The sequence below is a fragment of the Mastigoproctus giganteus genome, chromosome 2 (assembly GCF_048544385.1).
Source record: "Mastigoproctus giganteus isolate SK-2022 chromosome 2, ASM4854438v1, whole genome shotgun sequence".
Lineage (NCBI taxonomy): Eukaryota > Metazoa > Arthropoda > Arachnida > Uropygi > Thelyphonidae > Mastigoproctus > Mastigoproctus giganteus.
Genome location: NC_143576.1, coordinates 104,593,054 through 104,617,973, shown reverse-complemented (window position 1 = coordinate 104,617,973; position 24,920 = coordinate 104,593,054). Strand labels below are relative to the sequence as shown.

The following is a 24,920-nucleotide window of genomic DNA, read 5'->3' as shown; positions in this document are numbered from 1 at the left end:
GCCAAAGTGGTGTATTGAGGCTGGGCCCGTCAACCACTAGGATCCCCCTTTCCGAATTTCCACGGGTCGCAGCGCACGGCAAACACGCCGGATTCCATTGATGTAAGCCTGGAACCTGGGCTGTGGGCGTTGGATCCCAGTGACGCTAGTCTGGAAGTCCAGCAGCGTCACTGGTAGGTCCCCTCACCACGTACAGGTGCCCACGTCGAGGGGTAAAACTCACCGATGCCAGAGCCTGTACCGCGCTTTATGAATCGCAATAAATCATATACCTCTGGTAGTCGCGATTTTTAATGTGATCTAGGGCTGATTATATTGCATGCAACTCAGCAGTATAGATGCTAGTTTCTTGTGGGATCTTATAGGATAATGTTTTGTGAGGGAACACAACAGCAGATCCCACATGACATTCTAACTTTGAGCCATCTGTATAGATTGGCAGAATGTCAGAATACTGCTGTCTATGTGATGCAAAGAGTTGCTGGTAGACAGATGGTGTCGTAGCCTTCTCCCAGATCTTAAGGGTTGATTGATTGATTGGTTTGGTTTTTTATGGCGCATTGGCAGCTGTGGCCATAATGCGCCAAGACTAGGTAATATTTAAAAAGTTTAAATTCTCGGTGACCTAATTAGTAAGGCCACCATGTCGAAATATATAATAATGTAACAAAAGCATAAATTAAATACAATTAAAAACTTTTATTAATTTAAAATAGCTAAAAACAGCAGACACATTGTCATTGTCAGATAAAATCTGACTGAGTGTATACGGCTCAGTCAGATGGTTAAAAGCGGTAAAACGGATATTGCTAAAATCTGGACAGTCAATTAAAAGGTGTCTGATAGTTAAAGTTGTACCACAGGACACACACATAGGAGGGTCATCAGCCCTCAGCAAAAACGAATGAGTCAAATGACTATGTCCGATGCGGGTCCGGGCAAGAACAACTTCCTCCTTACGATTCCTGCGCAGACTAGACTGCCACGGTTCAATTACAGGCTTTATACAATATAGTTTATTCCCAGTCTGTCTATTCCACAAATCCTGCCATTGGGAATGTATCTTTTGCTGTATTGTTTGCCTGTAGTCTGTATAGGGGACTGACAGGCAACGGTTATTATTTGGAATTGCTGATTTGGCTGCGGCGTCAGCCAAATCATTTCCCTTAATCCCAATGTGGCTAGGAATCCAGCAGAAGCGGATGTCATATTCACGTTCACGGAGGAAGTGAATCTTCTGCTGAATGCTAGACAGAACTGGATGAGAATTATATTTCACGGTTATTAAAGCCTGTAACACGCTGAGAGAGTCAGAATATAAAATGAACCGTTGGTGTTGGCATTCACTAATGTGATCCAAGGCTAACTCTATTGCGTGCAGCTCTGCAGTAAATATGCTGCATTCAGAGGGAATCTGCTCCGATGTAGTGCTGTCTGTAAAGACAGCAGCAGATCCCACATATGATTCCGACTTCGAGCCGTCTGTGTAAACTGGCGCGAAGTCAGAATATTCAGCTCGGTGTGCTGAATAAAGCTGCAGGTAGACAGACGATGGAGTGTCCGACTTTCCCCAATTTCTAAGGGACAAGTCACATGCCGGAACATGAGCATGCCAGGGTGGAAGGGGTTGCTTCGGTGTTTGAGCAACTTTGTCTACCTTGATATTAAGTTCTTTGAGTAGCTCTTGGAGACGAATACCAAAAGGACGATTGGCAGTCTTTCGAGTGTTGTACAAATTTTCCCATCGTGGCTCAAAAACGGATAGCCACGTAGGATGGTCTGGCAAGGATTTTAGTTTTAGAGCGTAGTTTAGAGACAATTGCTTACGTCGAAGCGATAACGGCGGTTCGTTTGCTTCGACGTATAAGCTCTGGACAGGAGATGTTCGAAATGCTCCAGTAGCTATACGGAGGGCCTGATGATGGACAGGGTCCAGCCAACGAAGTACACTGTCTCTGGCCGAATTGTATACCAGGGACCCGTAATCAAGTCTGGATCGTACAAGTGCACGGTAGATGCGTAGTAGGGTGCATCGATCCGCACCCCAAGATGTAGAGGAAAGAGAGCGCAGAATATTCAGCCCTCTTGTGCACCTTGTGCGGAGTTGACGGATGTGATCCAGAAAGGTTAACTTTTTATCAAATACGAGTCCCAAAACTTTTGTATCCGCCGCTACTGGAATAGCATTATGTCCGAGCCTTAATTCAGGTTCAGGATGAAGATTACGCTTGCGACAAAAGTGCACGCAAACGGTCTTCTCCGGCGAGAACCTGACGCCATTAGCAAGTGCCCAGGAATTAAGGCGATCAATGGCTTTTTGCAGTTGTCTTTCAATAACCCTCATGTTGCATGACTGACAAAAAATGCTAAAGTCATCAACATAGAGGGCACTGTTTACGGTTGGAGGAAGTTGTTCTGTGATGGAATTTACTTTGATGGCGAAAAGCGTGACACTTAAAACTGATCCCTGTGGTACTCCCTCCTCTTGGCTAAAGGAACGAGAGAGTGAGGATCCCACACGAACTTGGAAAGATCGATTGTCTAAAAAGTTTTTAATAAAAATGGGGAGTCGTCCCCTAAGACCAAGGCTATGCAGATCTTTTAAGATGCCAAATCTCCAAGTTGTGTCATACGCTTTCTCCATGTCAAAGAACACCGACACCAAGTGTTCGCGTTTTAGGAAAGCATCCCGGATGGATGTTTCCAGTCTAATAAGATGGTCCAAAGTGGACCGGTTCCTTCGGAAGCCGCACTGGATATTGGAGAGAAGGTCATTTGATTCTAAGTACCAAATTAACCGAGAATTGACCATTCTCTCCAGGATTTTGCACAGACAGCTAGTCAGAGCAATAGGACGATAATTGGTAGTGACTTTTGGATCCTTTCCTGGCTTAGCAAAGGCAAGAACGATTGCCTTGCGCCAGGAATCCGGAAACTGCCCTTCGATAAAGATTCTGTTATACAGAAGGAGCAGACAATCCATAGATTTTGGTGAAAGATGTTTAATCATGTCATAATGGATGCCATCTGGTCCAACAGCACTTGCTTTGGAAAGAGCGAGGGCTCTTTTAAGTTCCTGAATAGTAAAATCCCCGTTGTAGGGATAGAGGCCCTTGGACTTAAAATTAAGTGCTTCTCTTTCCAGTTTATGTTTCAGGACCAGGAACTCTGGGGAATACGAAGCTGTTGCAGAGATGTTAGAGAATGTTTCCCCAAGAGCATTGGCTATTGCAGTTGGATCTGCAATAGCGCATCCATTATAATCTAGGATTGAAGAAGGGTGGGATGTATATTTTCCCTTCATTTTCCGGATTTTATCCCAGACTACCTTAGAATTGGTAGTCTGGTTAATAGATGACGTAAAACGGATCCATGATTCCTTTTGACTCTGACGGCGAATGTAGCGTGCTTTGGCTCGTGTGCGCTTGAAGGCTATTAGATTAGCAGTGGTAGGATATCGACGGAATATCCCCCACGCTTTGTTTTGGGCCTTTTTTGCTGCTGTGCATTGTGAATTCCACCAAGGTTTGGGAAATGGTGGAAACCGGTCAGATGTTTTTGGAACAGCTTTCGCAGCTGCTTGGACAATAATTTCTGTGATGTACTTAACTGCATCATTGATAGGCTCCTGACTGACTGTACTGAGGTCAAAATTTGCCTGATGTTGGAAGGCATTCCAGTCAGCCTGATCAAACTTCCACCGTGGTAACCTAAAAGGAAGACATGGTCTCCCACTGTGTAACAAGGTTATCACAGGGAAGTGATCACTTCCGTATAGATTCTCCTCCACTTCCCAAGTGAGTGAAGGGAGTAGAGAAGGGGAGCAGATAGAGAGATCAATGGCAGAAAACGTACGGGTAGGCATGTGGAAGAAGGTGTTTGTTCCAGTATTTACAAGGGAAAGGGCATTGTCATTGAGCATACGCTCTATGACCCGTCCCCTTCCATTGATGATAGCACTACCCCACAGGGTGTTATGTCCATTAAAATCCCCAAGAAATAAGAAAGGGGGCGGCAACTGCGTTACAAGATCATCAAGGGCTTCCTGGGAGATGTCAGTCCCAGGTGGCAAATAAATAGAGCAGACCGTTAATAGAAAACCCACTGTAAGGCGAATTGCAACAGCCTCTATGCTGGTTGTAATTAGCAAGGGCTGAACTGGGGTCTGATTACTCACAAGGATAGCCACTCCTCCATGAGCAGGACCATCCGCAATTCTATCCTTACGAAAGATTGTGATGTTATGCATGGTGGGATCATCGTTTGCTTTTAGATAAGTCTCCTGCAAGCAAAAGCAAACTGGCTCATGCTTTTGCAGGAGGGCCTTGATGTCATCAGTATTTCGCCGGAATCCACGACAATTCCATTGTAGGAATTTAGCCATTATTTTGGCTTGGTGGGTCCATCAGGCGGCTTCCGAACTGCTGAGGGCTTAATTTTATCAGTCTTGGCTTTATCTTTTTTGGGGAAGAATGGACGCTGTCCCGTGTCCATTTCTTCCTCCGCGAAGAGTTCCAAGACTGATTCATCCGGTACCTCCTTGTGCTCGACATCCATTGTTTCTGTTTTATCTGTTAGCTCTTTACCACTTGGTTTTGGTAGTGGTGGAGCACTCGGAGGTACGGATATAGGAGTGGCAGCTGACTGTGTTTTTTTGGTGGGCTTTTGTGAACTCAATAAATAGCGTGCAATCGGAGTGAATGACTCTTTTGGTGGTACAGTCATCTCTGTTTGTGTACCGATAGTGCACTTCGCAGAAACCTTCTGGGCATATGAAGGTTTCCCGCTATTTATTGGTTGCATGCGTCTTCTGGCCTCTGGGTAGGAGATATTCAGCTCTGTTTTTAGTTTTTGGATCTCTTTTTCATCCTTCCACCGCTGGCATGCTCTGGAGTAAGCAGGGTGCTCTCCTTGGCAATTTATACAGATCGGTTTAGAAGCTGAACATTCCTTGCTCTCGTGATCTTTTGAACCACATCGAGCACAGGCAGGGTTACCACGACAAGCCGTTTGTGAATGGCCGTATTTTTGGCATTTAAAGCACCTCAGTGGGTTTGGGATGTAAAGCCGCACTGGGCAGTTTAAATAGCCTGCCTTGATGGAACTTGGAGGCCGTGGGGTGTTAAATGTTATGATGAGAACTCGGGTAGGGACGAGATTCCCATCCTTCCGCATTGATATTCTCTTGACAGCCGTCACTCCTTGGTCTTTTAGTTCAGAGCAGATCTCTTCCTCAGAGACATGAAGAAGATCCCACTCTGAAATGACTCCTCGTGAAGAGTTCAAAGTTTTGTGGGGTGTTACACTGATTGGTATTCCCCCTATGGATGTCGCATTCAGGATTCTTTCTGCTTGCTTTGCACTGGAAGCTTCGATTAAAAGATCGCCAGAACGCAGCCGTTTTACAGATTTTGGTGATCCTGCCAGCCCTTCTAATCCTTTCTGGATAAAGAAGGGTGACATCTTCCCAATTGACTGCTCTCCGGTAGAATGGAGTATGAGGAAAAGCGGTGTAATAGGTGGTCGTTTATCCTCAGTTCTGGCTCTTTTGGCAGAATTGGTGTCATTCTCATCTGATCGGTTAGGTAGGGGCCTTGTTGGGGCCCCAGAAGAAGGATTTAAATTACTCATGAGAGTAAAGAAAAAATGTCTGATGCCTAAGTACCTCACCCACCACGGAGCCCTACGAGGGGGCGCCCACTCGTGAACTAGCAGGTACTGCGTACACGAATGGGACGCCGAGTTCGCTTAGAACACCATACCCACGTTACCAATAAATCTTTATCCCGTCCCAGGACCATAGGGAGGGAGACTTATTGGAACGCAGTTGACCCTAGCAGTATAAAACCACCCGCCGATTGATCCCAGTCGAGCCGGTCCGGGACCACCCGTCTCGTCGAAGCAGGGGCCAAAGTGGTGTATTGAAGCTGGGCCCCTCAACCACCAGGATCCCCCTTTCCGCTTCCACGGGTCGCGGCGCACGGCTGCACACGCCGGATTCCAACGATGTAACCCTGGAACCAAGGTATGGGCGTTAGATCCCAGTGATGCTAGTCTGGAAAACCAGCAGCGTCACTGGGAGGTCCCCTCACCACGTACAGGTGCCCACGTCGAGGGGATCTTAAGGGAGAAGTCGCAAGTTGGAAAATAAGCATGCCAGGGTGGAAAGAATTGCCTTGGTGACTGGGCAACGTTGTCTACCGTCAAGTTTAGCTCATTCAGCAGCCCTTGAATTCGAATACCAAAAGGTTTATTGGCAGTCCGACGGGTGTTGTAGAGGTTTTCCCAGCGCAGCTCAAAAACGGATGGCCACGTGGGATGATAGGGACAACTGCTTACGTCGAAGAGACAGAGATGGTTCATTGGCTTCATCTTAAAGGCTTTGGACAGGAGATGTGTGAAATGCTCCAGTGGCTGTCCGGATGGCTTGATGGTGGATTGGATCTAACCACCGAAGTGCACTATCTCTAGCAGAACCATAAACCTGAGACCCATAGTCGAGTTTGGAACGGACAAGTGCTCGGTAAAGGCGAAGAAGGGTAGAACGATCTGCGCCCTCTGAAGTTGACGAAAGGGCACGAAGGACGTTAAGCCCTTTGACACATCTTGTCCTCAGCTGACGAATGTGTTGTAAAAATGTCAGCTTTTTGTCGAAAATAAGTCCAAGGAATTTGAATTCTGCTACAACTGGGATGTTATTTTGCCCAAGCCTTAATTCTGGGTCAGGATGAAGATTACGTTTGCGACAGAAGTGTACACAAACAGTCTTCTGTGATGAAAATCTGAACCCATTAGCCAAAGACCAAGCTGTAAGATGATAAATGGTTTTCTGCAGTTGCCTTTCAATGACCCTCATATTGCATGAATTACAAAATATAGCAAAGTCGTCTACATAGAGGGCATTGTTTACAGTGGGTGGAAGTTGTTCTGCGATAGAGTTTATTTTGATTGCGAAAAGCGTAGCACTTCGAACGGATCCTTGTGGGACTCCCTCTTCCTGAGAGAAAACTCGAGAGAGGGTGGATCCTAAACGGACTTGAAATTGGCGATTCGAAAGAAAGTTTTTAATAAAAAGAGGAAGGTTACCTCTAAGACCAAAGTTAAAGAGGTCTTTTAAAATTCCAAATCGCCAGGCTGTGTCGTACGCTTTTTCAATATCAAAGAAAACTGCTACCAAATGCTCGGATTTAATAAAAGCATCACGAATGGACGTTTCCAATCGGATTAAATGATCCAGAGTGGATCTATTTCTTCGGAAGCCGCACTGTGTCCTGGAAAGCAGGCCATTTGTTTCTAAATACCATACGAGGTGTGCATTAACCATTCTTTCCAGGACTTTGCACAAACAGCTTGTCAGAGCAATAGGACGATAATTACTTGGATTGCTAGGATCTTTTCCTGGTTTTGTATCCCAAAGTCATATAGCTTACCTGACGTAAGGGAGAAACGGCGGAAGTTCACCTTTGGCTACAACCATCGCATAAGGAACTATAAGTGATAACATAATCACGGTGGCGGCACTGATTGGTAGGAAGCTCAAGTTGCGAAAGATAAATTTCGTCTCATTACTAGTGCATCTTTTCTCTAAAATACCTAAAAAATATACAATGAAAGCTTCATTGAAACAAAGTATTTAAATAATTCCCTGCTCTTTCGAATTAAATAATGTGGAAAAGCAGAGTAAATTCACATCATCATAACAGACTAAATGTTAAGCAAATAACAATGTGCAAAGGAGGAGAACATTTTATAACTAGACACAAGTTAAATGAATTAAATACTCATTTTGAGACATATGGACTAATGCCGCAAGCAACTGCATAGTAATTTTTGTTCAATATTTTTGTTGTGGGGGTTTGATGGCGCATAAGCTACTTTGGCTATAATGCGTCTAATCATTTATTTTAATAACATAAAAGAAATTCTTGTAAAGTCAGGAAAGGCTGAAATCTGAAATGACTAAAAACTCCAATTTTCTTCAGAAAGTTAACATTCAGGAATATTTGCATTATCACCAATGACATTCTCGATTGATGTTATTGGTTTCCTAAGGTTAACCAATGATAGCGGGGTTGTATTTCTTTCTTGTTTATAGTATGGGCATTCAATGAAAATGTGTTTAATAGTCAGATTTACAGAACAATGTGGCCACTGGGGGTGGATCGTCTCATGTGAGTAAATGAAGGTGAGGAGTTAAATGAGTAGGACCTATTCTTCTTATTCAAAAGGAATTATGCTCTTCTTGATGTACGGATACTTGAACGCCAAATTTTAGGATCCTGTTTAAATTTAAAAGTTTATTATTTGTTTGAGAATGCCAGACTGCTGTCTGTCCATTCTGTTAGACATGCACCATGAATGATTTGCGGGCAGTCTGATGTGGAACAGGGACATTTGTTAAATCTAAGGTACTTGGATTTTATCGGCAATCGGAATGGTGCAATTTGATATCCGAAGTTCAGGGTGTGTATGGAATCTGCGCTGTTTGCAGAAGTGCATCGCAACAGTTTTCTGATGGGAAAGACGATATCCATTGAGCTAAGTCCACTTTTGCACGTTATTGAGGGTCATCTGCAGTTGCCTTTCGGTAGATCTCATGTTCGAAGAATGGCTTGTTTGTTTGTTTGTTTGTTTCGGGATTTATTGGGCGCATCGGCAACTATGACCATAGTGCGCCATACATATGATAATTATGCATGCTATTTCTTTTCACTTACAGAAAATGGAAAAAGAAATCAGAAAATAATTTTTTTCCCTAACTAAAGGAGGTGATATACTTTAATCATCTTCAGAAAGTTATATATGCTTGAGACATTTGTTTCATTGTTTAAAAGTGAGGTAAGTGTAAGATCTTTTGTCGTGGCTGAAGTGCAAAGAATCTGGCGTTCTCTTGTATATTTTGTGCATTCGACCAGAATGTGTTTCACTGAGAGCAGTGTATTACAGTGATGACATTGAGGGGGTATTTCTCCTCTTAAAAGATAACCATGAGTGATATTTGTGTGCCCTATTCGCAGTCGAGCCAATATTACCTCTTGATGTCGGATTGAATTAAAGCTGGAAGGCCATCGCTCGAGGTTTGGCTTGATACTTCGAAGTTTATTATTAGGTTGATTTTCCCATGATAACTGCCATTGGCACATGCATTTTTCCTGGATTATTGGTCGATAGTCTTGATGAGGCACTTTCCATTTTTTCTCGGGTGGTAGGTGAGCTGATTTGGCAGCATTGTCCGCTAGTTCGTTTCCAGGAATTCCAATATGTCCTGGGACCCAGCAGAAATGTATGTTTTTTCCAAGTTCTGATAAGCTATGTAAAGAGCTGACTATTCTTTTCACGACTGGGTGGGTGATGTTCATGGTGTTTTTTAGTGCTTGGAGTGCACTTAAAGAATCTGTGAAAATTATACTGTTGTTAATATCAGAGGACTCGATATGGTTCAGTGCAACCTGAATTGCTATTAGTTCGGCGGAAAATATACCGAACTCAGGTGATAACTGATAAGCTAATGTGATGTTTGGAAAAACTGCGGCGATTCCAACGTGGACATCATTCTTTGATCCATCCGTATGTACTATGGAAAAGCTGGGAAACTGGTCTACTACTGCATGGTATAGTTGCGAGAAGTTTTCTCTATGCAAAGTAGATTTATTCCATTCATGCAGATGTAAGTCACATGAGGGTGGAATGATATTCCAAGGAGCAAGAGAGGATGGGAGGCTATGTGCCACATTGTCTAAGGTTAGATTTAGTTCTTCTAAGAGGTGTTCTATTCTCATACCCAAAGGACGATTAGCTGTTGTTGTTGTTGTATTTGGGTTTTCTGGCACAAGGGCCTCTTGGGCCATATTGTGCCTGTTCGATATTTGCTTATCACAAATTTCTCATGTTATTGTGATCATAGGCTATTATAGAGATTTATCTGTTTCAAATAAGTAAACAGTTCCTCCAAATTTGCATCATTGCCAAGAATCTGCAATAAGGTTATCGGTTCCTTCAAATGGGACAGGGAGGTAAAGGTTGATTTTCTGGTAGTTGAAAGTTGGGGACATTCAATGAGAATATGATATATTGTCAACTGTGACTGGCAGAACAAACACTGAGGAGGGTTCTCTCCCATAAGCAAATACAGATGAGTTGGATGTGAGTGTCCGATGCGGAGCCTTGCTAGAATTACTTCTTGCCGCCTGCTTTTCCTGATACTAGATGTCCACAATTTTGGCTCTTTTTTTATCTGCAACAGTTTATTATTTATTTGAGCTTTCCATAGGTCAGACCATTGCTTCCTACATGATGTTTCAATGATGGATTTGTAGTCGGTGTAGGGCACTGTTTGTTGCCTGGAAGTGCTTGAGTCAGGGTGTTTAGCAGCGGCGTCCGCTTGTTCATTACCTGGAATGCCTGCATGACCAGGTATCCAGCAGAAGGTAACCTTCTGGTTGGCTTTTTTACAGTAAAATAACTTGGACCGTATCTCTTTAAGAATCGGATGAGAGGGCGGCATGGTAGTTTGAATGGCAGTGATTGCGCTTAAGGAGTCTGTGTATATCATAGATTGCTTTATACAGCTGTTGTGTATTTTATCTAGAGCTAGTTTAATAGCAAATAATTCTGCAGTATAGATAGTACATTCCGTAGGAAGAGACACAGCATCTGAAAAGGTAGAAGAAACTGCTGCAGCACCAACGGCTGCATCTGTTTTGGAGCCATCAGTATAGATAGGTACTTTATCTGAGTTTTCCAACAAATGAGTTTTATGGAGCTGTTGATAGTTTATATTTGCCACAGAGGATTTTCCCCATCTGGAAAAGGAATTGTCGCAGAGAGGTGAGAATTCAGTCCAGGGAGTTTCAGGAGTAGCAAGGTCTTGGAATATGTTGTGAAATTTAAGATCCCAACTGATCGTGAGTTCTTGCAATCGAATCCCTGCGGGGCGGTTTTCATTAGGCTTACTGTGATATAATTCAACATATTGAGGATCAAACAGGTACTGCCAGCTAGGGTGGAATGGCATGCTTTTAATTTTTGCTGCATAATTACACAATAAGGATTTTCTCCTGAGATTCAAAGGGGGTTCATTTGCCTCAATATACAGGCTGTGGACCGGAGATGTTCTGAAGGCTCCCACAGCTGTCCTAAGAGCACTATGCTGTATGGTGTTTAGACGTAATAGTGAACTCTTCCTAGCGGAGTCATAGACAGGTGATCCATAATCTAATCGTGATCTTATTAAAGCTCTATACAGATGAAGGAGAGAGCTTCTGTCAGCACCCCAGGACTTAGCAGAGACTGCTCTCAGGATGTTCAGTTTTTTTAGACATGTAGTTCGAAGGAAAGCAATATGGGAAGCAAAATTAAGTTTGTTATCTAAATATAACCCCAACAGACGGAAATTGTTAGTGACAGGAATCAGGTTGTTTTTTAAAAATATTTCGGGATCCGGGTGAAGTTTGCGTTTTTTACAAAAATGAATTGCGCTAGATTTCTTTTCTGATAGGGAATAGCCATTCCGCAATGCCCATGATTCAATTTTAGCGATGGAAATTTGGAGTTGTCTTTCAATGGTGTTCATGGTTTGGGATTGACAAGAAACAACGAGGTCATCAGCGAACATATATGATTCTACTGTATTAGGTACATCCTGTGTCATGTTTGTAATTCTTATTGAAAATAACGTCGGACTAAGAATGGACCCCTGAGGAACACCCTCCTCTTGTACAAATGATTTAGATAAATTGTTCATGTATCTAACCTGAAATGTTCTGTGGCATAGGAAGTTTTCTATAAAGTGGGGTAAATGACCTCTCAAGCCAAAAGAATGAAGATCTTGAAGTACACCGTATCGCCAGGTGTTATCAAAGGCTTTCTCAATATCAAGATTGATCATGACCAGATGTTGTCCCCTTATGAAGGCATTTCGTATGTTTGCTTCTGCTTTTATCATTACATCTAACGTGGACCGGTTCTTTCGAAACCCGTACTGATTATTATTTTGCAAGTTGTTAGTTTCCAGGAACCACGTTAGCCGCCTGTGAACCATTTTTTCCAAGACTTTGCCTAAGCAGCTGGTCAGTGAAATCGGCCTGTAATTATGTGGAAAGCTGCGATCCTTTCCTGGCTTTGGAAAGGCTAGTATAATTGAGTGACGCCAGGAGTTTGGGTAAATATTTTCTAGAAATATTCGATTGTAATATTTTAACAATGCCCTTTTTGTTCTGTTGTTTAGTTGGCTTATCATGATGTAGTAGATCCCATCTGGACCAGCAGCACTACTGGAAGTTTTATTGAGCGCCCCTAAAAGTTCTGTTAATGTAAATGGCTGGTTGTACGGGTGTGAAACTCTAGTGGAGAAATTGATCTTATGCTGCTCTGATGATTTTTTAATTTTCTGAAAGATTGGGTTGTAGGTGGATACACTTGATATACTGGCAAATGATTCGGCTAAGGCATTTGCAATTTCTGCCGGTGAGGACAACTCCTTTCCTTTCCAGTTTAATATTGAGGCTGGGGACTGGATATATTTGCCATCAATTGTTTGTATTTTCTTCCAGATGAGTCTGATATCTGTGTCCTTGTTTATACTAGAGGAAAAGCTAAGCCATGCTTCTCTTTTTGCCTTCCTTCTTATTTGGCGGAACTTAGCTTTCATTTTTTTAAAACTAATTAGGTTACTGGTTGTGGGGAATTTGCGGAACAAATTCCAAGCCCTATTTTTTTCCTGTTTAGCGTATGTACAATCCGGATTCCACCAGTAATTATTGTGTTTGCGTTTCCCAGGCAAGGACTTTGGTATTGTAGAGTTGGCGGCTTGTAATATTTGATTCGTTATATGTTGTGTGACATAATCTATGGGTTGAAGTTGAATTATTTCATCATCTAACTGAACATTTGAAGCATATTCATTCCAGTGTGCCCTACGAAATTTCCATTTGGTGCGACCCGGCAAAGGGGGGTTTACCCGTGTTTGCAGCTTGCAGAGAATTGGTAGATGATCACTATTTAGTGGATTTTCAAGAACAGACCACTCCGTATTAGTACATATGGAGGGAGAGCAGATTGAAAGGTCTATAGCACTCATGGATCCTGTTGAAAAATGTATATAGGTAGGCTCTCCAGTATTCAAAAGGGTAAGTTGGCACACATCGAGAAGATTTTCTATTTGTTTACCTCTTTTGTCGATTGTTGGAGATCCCCACAGCGAGTGATGAGCATTGAAGTCTCCGAGTAAATAGAAAGGAGGTGGTAGCTGGTCTATTAGATTTTCTAGATTTTCTGAGGAGATTGAGGAATTTGGGGGAAGATATATAGATGCTATTGTAATAGTCATGCCAATTTCTGCGCGCATTGCCACTACCTCAAAAGGAGTCTGAAGAGCAACAGGTTTAGATGGAATATTATTTCTAACAAGAACTGCCACGCCTCCACGAGCTGGCGAGTCGATACTCCTATCTCTTCTGAACATGGTATAATTTTTAATGGTAGGACACACTTGTGGATTTAAATAGGTTTCTTGTAATGATATACATGCTGGTTCATAGCGGTTTACGAGATCATGCAAGTCATCTTTTACATTACGAAAGCCTCTACAATTCCACTGAAGAATTCTTTCCATTATGCGTTCTTGTTAGTTGTTTTTGCTTCTGACAGTTTTTTGGTTGTAGCTTGTTTATACCTCTCTATTTTTCCTTTGTCTTTCTTAGGAAAGAAAGGACGTGTTGTGTCTATCTCATCAGTTGCATGGAGTTCTAAAATTCCATCATCTGAATTTTTCTCCTGATCAATATCCATTTCCGTTGAAATCCGTGGATGCACTATTGGGGTTTCTGTAGCTTTTGGTTTCATTGTTGACGCATCGGCTGGAATGGAGATTGGAGTATTGCTGGCTTGTTCAGTTGTTTGTTGTGAAGGACACTCTTTGGGAGAAGTGAGTATGGATCGTGCCCAATTCGCGATAGATGTATTAGGAGGAACTGTAACGTCCGTTTGGATACTTACTGATTGCACCTGTTTGGCAGCTGTGGCATACGTACGCTTTGGCTCCATTTTGATTATTTCTCTTCTCGCCTCTGAATAAGTGACTTTGTTTTCCACTTTATATTTCTGTATTTTTTTCCCTTGCTTCCATAGTTCGCATATTTTGGAGAAAGCTGGGTGATTCCCTTTACAATTTGGGCAATTAGGAGTGGTAGCATTGCAATCGGATTGGTTGTGGTCTTTCGATCCACAGTTAGGACATATTGCCTCACCTCTACATGCAGTCTGAGAGTGTCCATATTTTTGGCACTTATAGCACCTGATTGGGTTTGGGATGTAGGGTCGGACACGGCAATGGAGATAGCCTGCTTTGACAGATGTTGGTAAGATGGGAGAGCTAAAAGTGAGGATTATGCTCCTTGTTGGAATGAGAGTACCATCTTTACGAGTCATGATTCTCCTGGCTTGGATGACTTTTTGTTCTCGTAGCTCTTTGACTATTTCCTCCTCTGATACGGTTAATAAGTCCCATTCTGCAATTACTCCCTTGGAGGAATTTAAGGTGGCATGGGGAGTGACTTTTATGGGATGTCCGCCGAAAGTTGTCAGATTTAATAGCTTTGCAGAATGCTGGGATTTCATGGTCTCTACCAGAAGATCCCCAGACTGGAGTCGCCTTACTGATTTTGGTGAACCTGCGACAGCCTCTAAGCATTTTTGCACAAGGAATGGGGACAATTTACTCAAAGGCTGGTCTGATGTAGAGTGCAGTATGAGAAATGCTGGTATCTCCTCTTGAGGATTTGTTTTCAACCTCTTGGGTTGGGAGAAGTCATCATCGGTGTGTTTTGTCGCTAGTTTTGAGCTCGGAGGCTCTAAAGGTGGGAACGTATTGTTATCCATCTTTGCTCCTTTCAGCCCCGGGAGAGTGGATTTCTTCTCCCAGGTTACCGGCCCCGCCACGGGGAGGCAGGAGCAGTGCCGCTAGAGTGACCAAGCGGTATAAAAGTTAGTATATTAGTTTAAATGAAAAAAAGAAAGGTGATTTGCCTTTCTGAAACTTACTTACAGATCGTAAGTCTAAGTTTACTAGTATTTAATGAAAACGTAAGAAAACTTTTTTAACTGAACAAAACTGCAGCTTCGAGAAAAACGCTCTAGAAATCACTGAGAATCGCTTGATCACTATAACGCTTGGCACCCGGGGCCAGGACGATTAGCATTAGGGCGGTTTTGGTATAACCTACTGTGCTGTGATGTGAAAAGTATAGGCCAGTTCGGGTGTTCTGGCATAGATCTAATTTTATAGGCATAACGTAGTATCAGTTGTTGTCGCCTGATTGAGAGAGGTGGTTCGTGTGCTTCAGCATATAAGCTATGTATTGGTGACGTGCGATATGCCCCTAAAGCAACGCGTATTCCACTATGATGGATAGGGTCAAGCCAGCGAAGGGCACTAGGTCTTGCTGAACTATAGACTGGTGCTCCGTAGTCAAGTTTCGATCTTATTAATGCTCTATATAACCGTAATAAAGTAAGGCGATCAGCTCCCCATTTGGTTGCAGAGAGAACCCGGATGATATTTAGTTTTTGTTGACATGATGTTCTTAGTCTTTTGATGTGCTCAACGAAAGTGAGTTTATGGTCTAAAGTGATTCCTAAGAAACGTATGCTGGGATGAACTGTTATTTGTTGGCGATTCAGTTGTAGCTCCGGATTGGGATGGAGTTTGCGTTGGCGGCAAAAATGGATGCAAAACGTTTTTTCTGGACAAAGTTGAAATCCATTAGTCTGAGCCCATGAACTGATCTTATTTATTGCCACTTGCAACTGTCTCTCAATAGTATTCATATTTTTAGCATGACACCAAATACTAAGATCGTCTACAAACAGTGCTTTATCAACAGTGTCTGGAATTTGTCCGGCAATGGAGTTTATTGCAATTATAAAAAGTGAAGCACTGAGTACAGAGCCTTGAGGAACTCCTTCTTCTTGGGAAAATACTTGGGACAGTGAGGTTTTGAATCGAACCTGGAATGTACGCTTGCATAGGAAATTCTGTATGAAAATCGGGAGGTGACCCCGAAGTCCATGACGATGTAATTCACGGAGTATTCCATACTTCCACGTGGAATCATAGGCCTTACTGATGTCAAAGCAGACTAACACATGGTGTTCCGATCTGAGGAATGCATTACGGATGGAATTCTCTAGTCTGACTAGTATATCTAGTGTAGATCTGTTTTGTCGGACACCGTATTGTGCAGAATGTAGCAGATTGAGATTTTCAAAGTACCAGATCAGTCGATGGTTCACCATCTTTTCGAGAATTTTGCAAATGCAACTGGTCAAGGCGATTGGTCTATAATGAGTGGAATTTGTAGGGTCTTTACCTGGTTTAGGGAAGGCAAGGACCGTAGCGTGATGCCATTGATTAGGAAATTTATCTTCCAGGAAGAGTCTGTTGAATAGATGAAGAAGTAACTGTAATGATTCGGTACTTAGTTCCTGAATCATGGAATAGTGAATGTTATCTGGTCCTACAGCACTGCGTCTAGATGTTGACAAAGCTCTATGTAATTCGTGAATGGTAAAAGGTAAATTATATTGTTCATCTCCTTTTGAAGAGAAGTTTAACTTATGTTTTTCTAAACTTGTTTTTAATCTTCTGAAGGTCGGTGTATAACTTTCTATTGCTGATGTTTTTGCAAAGGTTTCACCTAGTATATTGGCAATTCCAGCAGGATCATTTACATTCTGCCCTCTCCATTCCATGATGGGTAGGGGTATCGGTTTATATTTGCCACTCATTTTTCTGATTGCTTTCCAAATTTTATGTGTAGGCATTGCTTGATTAATAGTCGAAGTGAAGCGGATCCAAGCAGCCTTTTTATTGCAGCGTCTAACATATCTCGCTCTTGCTCTAGCACGCTTATATTGAATGAGATTGGTTGTAGTTGGACTCCGGCGAAAAGAATTCCAAGCTTTACTTTGCATTTTTTTAGCCACAAGGCATTCATCGCTCCACCAGGTTTTTGGATGAATCGGTAATTTTGATGAGGATTTCGGTACGGTTTGTTCTGCTGCATGTAATATCATTTTGGTGACATAGCCAACTGCTTCGTCAGTTGTGGAATTTTGGATTATTTCGGGATCAAGCTTGGTTAATTTTTTATAGGACTGCCAATCTGCTTTATCAGTAAGCCAGTGCGGAATTTTAATAGGATGATGAGGGGGCTTATTAAGTAATTCAATTATTATGGGGAAATGATCGCTATGTAGCGGATCGTTGTTTACCGTCCACTTTAGAATAGGATATAAGGTTGCAGAACAGATAGACAAATCTATTGCAGTGCTTGTTCCTGAAGGAAGGTGAACGTATGTAGGTGAACCGTCATTTAGAAGAAGGAGGTTGTTATTGTCAAGACACTGTTCAATTAGTTTTCCTCTTTGGTCGATGCTGTTGTTACCCCAAAGAGTGTGATGACCATTTAAGTCTCCCAGAATGAGGAAAGGTGTTGGGAGTTGAGCTATAAGATTGTTGAGATCATTTTGCTGGAAGGTATAGCTTGGTGGAATGTATAAGGAGCAGATTGTCATATGGATGTCAGCAGCTATACGGACTGCTATTGCCTCGAGGGGAGTGTTCAGTGAGACCTGTTTGGTAGGAATATGTGGGTTTGTTAAAATAGCTACGCCACCATGTGCGATATTCTGATTGGTTCTGTCTTTTCTAATAATGTTATAATGAGACAGTTTTGGTGTATTTTGGGGTTTTAAATAAGTTTCTTGAAGGCAGATACATATTGGTGAGTATTTACAGGAAAGATCGTATAGGTCATCGATATTGGCGCGGAATCCACGACAGTTCCATTGTATTATTCTGTTCATTGTTTATCTCTTATTAGACTTTCTGAGCGTTTTCGGGTTGTTGATGTTTTCTGTTTTTCACTTTTGTTTTTATCTTTTTTTGGGAAGGAAGGCCTTTCGGTGTCCATATCTTCTTCAACAAAGATTTGAAGAACAGGGTCATCTGCTGATTTTTCTTTAGTGTCCATTTGTTGTTGGTGACTAGAAGTTAGGATATGTTTTTCTTTAAATCCTTCGTCCGGAGTGTGTATGTTTTCTTGTGGTATGGTAATTGGTGTATTGACTGCTTGGGTTTGAGTTGCACTGTAGAAAGATTTTACGTAATTTGAGAAAGACTGCTTTGGAGATACTGTTATTTCAGTTTGCGATCCGGTTGATTGGAATTTTTTGGTGGCTTGGGCATACGTAGGTCTGTCTGAATGAATTGGTGGTGAGATGATTCTTTTTGCTTCTTGGTAAGAAACATTATGCTCAGTTTTATATTTTTGGATAAGTTTCTCACTTTTCCAGCGCTCGCATATTCTGGCATAAGCGGGATGATCCTTTTTGCAATTTGGACATACTGATTGAGGAGCATTACAGTTTTCGCAATCGTGTTCGATTGAACCACACTTTGCGCAAGTAGGGGTTCCCCGGCAAGCTGTTTGGGAATGTCCATACTTCTGGCATCGGAAACACCGTAGCGGGTTTGGGACGTATGGTCTCACATTACATACCAGATATCCGGCCTTAATGGATGATGGACGATTCGGTGTGTTAAAGGTCAAGATCAGATTGCGGGTAGGGATCAGATTACCATCTTTTCTCGTGGAGATTCTCTTGACATGAATAACTCCTTGTTCTTTCAGTTCTTCTAGCATTTCTTCTTCAGTTACATCTAGTAAGTCCCAGTTTGAGATCACTCCTTTAGAGGTGTTTAGTGATCTGTGGGGTGTTACAGTTACTGGGAGACCTGCAAAGTAATTTGTTTTCAGAAGTCGCTCAGAATGTTTGGTATTAGATGTCTCAATGAGAATATCTCCTGATCTGAGTCTTTTTACGGATTTCGGAGATCCTGCTTTACTTTCCAATTCCTTTTGAATTCTAAAGGGAGAGAGTTTGCCAACTGCATTCTCACCAGTTGAATGGATGATTAGGTAGGTTGGAATTGGATATGTCTCTGGCTCAGTTTTTTGGCGCTTTGCCGTTCCTGCTGTGGAACTGTCTTTCTTTTTTGATATCTGGGTTGCGTCTGGCAGCCCAGATAAGTCTGAGTTTGATTTACTCATGGTATGCTCTTTTTGGCCCCGGGAGATTGTCTTTTTCTCCCAGGTTACCAGCCCCGCCACGTGGAGGCAAGAGCGGTGCCGCCTAGTGACCCAAGCGAAGAAAAGGGTTAGTAATAACTAAAAATAAAAAGAGGGATTAAAGAAAGGTGGCTTTCCTTTCTAGGTTATAGTATTTGAATATATCTATTTAATTATAATCTTCAGGAGTTATCGGACTTTCGAAACTCAGGAGAAACGTATTTACAATTAAGCGTACTAGATAATCACTCTGGAAAGGCGCTGTGGTCACTAATATCGCTTGGCACTCGGGGCCTCGAAGAATGGCAAGAAATAGAGATCGTCAGCGTAAAGATATGCTTCCACAGTATTTGGCAGTTTTGTAAGGGAATCAATAATAAGAACAAATAGGGTTGCACTCAATACTAACACTTGTTGTACTCCTTCCTGCGAGAAGACAGTAGAAAGGGAGTTTTGATATCGAAACTGAAAAGTGAGGCTTTGGAGAAAGTTCTTAATAAAGCTGGGAAACCAGCCCATATTTATTAAGCACTTCCCGTAGACCAAGGGTATGAAGGTCACTATCAATGCCATACCGCCAGGTGGTATCAAATGCCTTCTCTATTTCTATTGAGACCATAACAAGGGTTAAACAGCAAATGCTTTGTTCTTTGATTGGTACTGATATTGAACATTTATTGCCCAAAGCAGACACTGAACTCAATGAATCAGTGTATATTATACTGCTAGCATTGTGGGGAGTGTTAATATTCTGTAAGGCTAGTTTGATTGCATATAGCTCAGCAGTATAACTGCTGCATTCAACTGGTAGTGATATGGAGACTGTAAAGGACGGAAAGGTAGCTGCGGCACCAACGGCAGAACCTGTTTATGAGCCATCTGTATATATTTGGTAGCTTTGTATATTGTTGAGGGCATGTTCTTTATTTAGTTGTTTGATATTTTCATCTGCCAGGGAGTTCTTTCCCCGTTGCTGAAAGTGGGTATCACAGTGAGCGAGATTTACAGACCAGGGTGGATCAGGAATATGGCTCTTTTGAAGTATGTTATCAAAATCAATATTCCAGGTGTGAAGCAAATCTTTTAATATAATGCCAGTTGGTCTATTTTCAGTCGATTTACTGTTACAGAATGCTGTCCACTCTGCATTGGAAAGCAACGGTTGAACGGGATGGTCTGGAAGGCTTTGAAATTTAGCTGCATAATTTAGAATCAACATTTTCCTTCGAAGGTGAAGTGGAGGTTCGTGTGCCTCTACATACAGACTCTGAACAGGGGATGTTCTAAATGCGCCAACAGCAGTGCGAAGGGCACTGTGTTCGATGGTATTAAGTCTGATTAATGCACTTTTCCTAGCTGAATCATATACGATAGCACCGTAGTCTAAACGAGATCTGATAATAGCACGATACAAATGTAATAGTGTATCTATCAGCTCCCCATGTCATAGCAGAAATGGACCTAAGTATATTAAGTTTCTTTAGACAAACAGTTCGGAGGTATGCGATATGTGGAATGAAGTTCAGTTTGGTGTCCAATATTAAGCCTAGGAAACGAAGATTACTGGTGAGAGGGATCAAATGGTTTTTTTAATCTGAGTTCTGGTTCCGGGTGTAGCTTACGTTTTTTGCAAAAGTGAACTGCAATTGTTTTTGATCTGATAATCGATATCCATTCTGCATTGTCCATGCCTCCAACTTATTTATGGAGAGTTGCAGCTGTCTTTAAATGGTATGAATATTTCGTGAACGGCAAGGTGTAGTGAGGTCATCAGCATACATATATAGTTCTACACTATTTGGGATGTTGGGTGTTATGGTGTTCAGTCTAAGTGAAAAAAGGGTAGAGCTCAGTACTGATCCCTGCGGGACACCCTCCTCCTGAGTGTAGGACCGAGAAAGTACAGATTGATACCGGACCTGAAAGGTTCTGTGTTGAAGAAAATTTCTAATGAATTCTGGTAAGTGACCACCGAATCCTATGGAATGAAGTTCTCTCAATATGCCATACCTCCAGGTAGCGTCGAAAGCCTTTTCTATATCGAGATTTACCATTACAAGATGTTCATTTTCGACGTAAGCATTACGGATGTTAGTCTCGGCTTTTGGTTTTGGTTTTAGTTTTATTGGCGCAAAAACGACTAAGATTATACTGCGCCAAGTATCAATTAAAAGATCAAAAAATATAAATTCTGGTAACCTTTAAAAAGGTTACCTCGTCAGATTGTTAATCTATATATAGAGCAGTATAAGTTTAAAAGTAAATGATCCAATTTATATATGTTTGTATATATTAACAGCTTGTAAAAACTTAAGAACTGCTGACACGTGGTCGTTGTCTGATAAAATCTGACTGAGTGTATAAGGCTCAGTCGGATGAGTAAAAGCGGTAAAATATATATTGCGAATATCGGTAAAATTAACGCAATCTATTAAAATATGCTTTACAGTTAAAATGGTGTCGCAAGACTCGCACATAGGAGGGTCATCCGCCCTCAGCAGAAAACAATGTGTCAGATGAGTGTGTCCTATGCGGAGTCGGGCAAGAACAACTTCCGCGCTCCGATTCCTGCGCAGACCGGACTGCCATGTTTCAATTACAGGCTTTATTTGATATAATTTATTTGTTCTCTCTCTATGCCATAGTTCTTGCCATTGGGAATATATATTTTCTCGTATTATTTGCTTGTAGTCTGTATAGGGGACTGACAGGCAACGATTATTAGTGGGAGCTGCTGATTTGGCTGCAGTGACGGCCAAATCATTTCCCTTTATCCCAATGTGGCTAGGAATCCAGCAGAAGCGAATATCAAACTTGTATTCATGAAGAGAATGTATCTTCTGCTGAACCCGAGAGAGAGAGAACTGGATGAGAGTTGTGTCTCAGAGATAATAAAGCCTGTAATACACTCAGGGAATCAGAATATATTATTGACCTTTGGCACTGACAAGTTCGAATGTGATCCAAGGCTAACTCTATAGCATGCAGCTCTGCAATGTATATGCTGGATTCGGGAAGAATCTGCTGAGATATTATAGTGTCCGGAAACACAACAGCAGATCCAACGAACGATTCAGACTTCGAGCCGTCTGTGTAGACGGGCAGGAAGTCGGAAAACTCAGCTCGATGTGCAGAAAAGAGCTGCTGGTAGACAGATGATGAGGTCTCAGACTTTACCCATTTCTTAAGGGAAAAGTCGCACGATGGAGTATGAGCATGCCATGGTGGAAGAGTTTCTTTTGGTGTTTGTGCAACCTTGTCTACCATGATGTTAAACTCTCTGAGTAGCTCTTGGACACGAATACCAAAAGGTCGGTTGGCAGTCTGACGGGTATTATATAAGTTTTCCCAACGTGGCTCAAACAGGGATGCCCACGTAGGATGGTCTGGCAGGGATTTCAACTTTAAAGCATAGTTTAAAGACAACTGCTTACGTCGAAGGGATAACGATGGTTCATTTGCTTCGACGTATAAGCTCTGGACAGGAGATGTTCGTAAAGCTCCAGTAGCGATACGGATAGCCTGATGGTGGATTGGGTCCAGCCATCGGAGGACACTGTCTCTACCTGAGGAGTATACCTGGGACCCGTAGTCTAATTTGGGTCGTACAAGTGCACGGTAAAGCCGTAGTAGGGTGCATCAATCTGCTCCCCAACGCGTTGAGGAGAGAGAGCGGAGAATATTGAGCACCCTCGTGCATTTTGTACGAAGCTGACGAATATGTTCGAGAAAGGTCAGCTTTTTATCAAACACAAGTCCCAAGTATTTTGTGTCTGACACTACTGGAATAATATTTTGTCCGAGCCTTAATTCAGGTTCAGGATGAAGATTACGCTTGCGACAAAAGTGTACGCAAACGGTCTTCTCCGGCGAGAACCTGAAGCCATTAGCAAGTGCCCAGGAATTAAGGTGATCAATGGCTTTCTGCAGTTGTCTTTCAATAACCCTCATGTTGCATGACTGACAAAATATGCTAAAGTCATCAACATAGAGGGCACAGTTTACAGTTGGAGGAAGTTGTTCTGTGATGGAATTGACTTTGATGGCAAAAAGCGTGACACTTAATACTGATCCTTGTGGTACTCCCTCCTCTTGGCTGAAGGGACGAGAGAGTGAGGATCCCACACGAACTTGGAAAGATCGATTGGCCAAAAAGTTTTTAATAAAAATGGGGAGTTGCCCCCTAAGGCCTAGGCTATGCAGATCTTTTAATATGCCAAATCTCCAGGTTGTGTCATACGCTTTCTCCATGTCAAAGAACACCGACACCAAGTGTTCGTGTTTTAGGAAAGCATCCCGGATGGATGCTTCCAATCTAATAAGATGGTCCAAGGTGGACCGGTTCCTTCGGAAGCCGCACTGGATGTTGGAGAGAAGGTCATTTGATTCGAGATACCATATTAAACGAGAATTAACCATTCTCTCCAGAATTTTGCACAGACAGCTGGTCAGAGCAATAGGACGATAATTGGTGGTGACTTTTGGATCCTTTCCTGGCTTGGGAAAGGCAAGAACGATTGCCTTTCGCCAGGACTGCGGAAACTGCCCCTCAGTAAAGATTCTGTTATACAGAAGGAGCAGACAATCCATAGATTTTGGTGAAAGATGTTTAATCATTTCATAATGGATGCCATCTGGTCCAACAGCACTTGCTTTGGAAAGAGTGAGGGCTCTTTTCAGTTCCTCTATAGTGAATGCCCCGTTGTAGGGATAGAGGCCCTTGGTCTTAAAATTAAGTGCTTTATTTTCCAGTTTACGTTTAAGGACCAGGAACTCTGGGGAATACGAAGATGTTGCAGCGATGTTAGAGAATGTTTCCCCAAGAGCATTGGCTATTGCAGTTGGATCTGCAATAGCGCCTCCATTATAATCTAGGATTGCAGAAGGGTGGGAGGTATATTTTCCCTTCATTTTCCGGATTTTATCCCAGACTACCTTAGAGTTGGTAGACTGGTTAATAGATGATGTGAAACGGATCCACGATTCCTTTTGACTCTGACGACGGATGTAGCGTGCTTTGGCTCGTGCACGTTTGAAGGCTATAAGGTTGTTCGTGGTAGGATATCGGCGAAATGTCCCCCACGCTTTGTTTTGAGCCTTTTTTGCTGCTGTGCATTGTTGTTGTTTTGGGTTTTTTGGCACAAGGGCCTCCTGGGCCATATTGTGCCTTTTCTTTATTAACTTATGACTGAGTTATTAATATAATTGTTGTCAGAGGCCATTATATACATTTATGCTCTTCAAGTATCTAAATAGTGCTTCAAAAGTTGCATTATTTCCCAGTATGTGTAGTAAATTTAAAGGTTCCAGCAGATTGGATGCAGAATAAAAAGTGGATTTCCGGTTACTTGAATAATTAGGGCATTCTATTAGAATATGTTTGATTGTTAGCTGAGTCTGACAGAATGAACACTGAGGTGGGTTTTCTCCCATAAGCAGGAACAAATGAGTTGTATATGAGTGTCCAATACGGAGTCTTGCCAAGATCACTTCTTCACGTCTGCTTTTCCTGAAACTAGAAGTCCAGAACTGCGGTTGTTTTTTAATCTGAAACAGTTTATTATTTACTTGTGTTTGCCACAGATTAGTCCATTGAAGCCTACATGCTGTTTTAATAGTGGATTTATAATCAATGTGTGGGACTTTCAGATGATAGAGTGATCTATTTGTAGGATGTTTAGCAGCATGATCTGCACTTTCATTACCTGGGATGCCGACATGCCCAGCTATCCAGCAGAAGGTAACCAACTGTTTGGATGTTTGATATTGGTATAATTGAGACCGTATCTG

At 42.2% G+C, this 24,920-nt stretch overlaps 1 protein-coding gene across 1 annotated transcript in view; it reads right to left on the bottom strand.

Moving 5' to 3' along the window:
• Positions 1-24,920, bottom strand: part of LOC150089478 (uncharacterized) — a 706,048-nt gene that overhangs the window by 569,334 nt on the left and 111,794 nt on the right. The window contains exon 3 of the mRNA XM_090389998.1: positions 7,431-7,593. Within this exon, the coding sequence (XP_090246124.1) occupies positions 7,431-7,593 (163 nt within the window). The remainder of the gene's footprint in view (positions 1-7,430; positions 7,594-24,920) is intronic.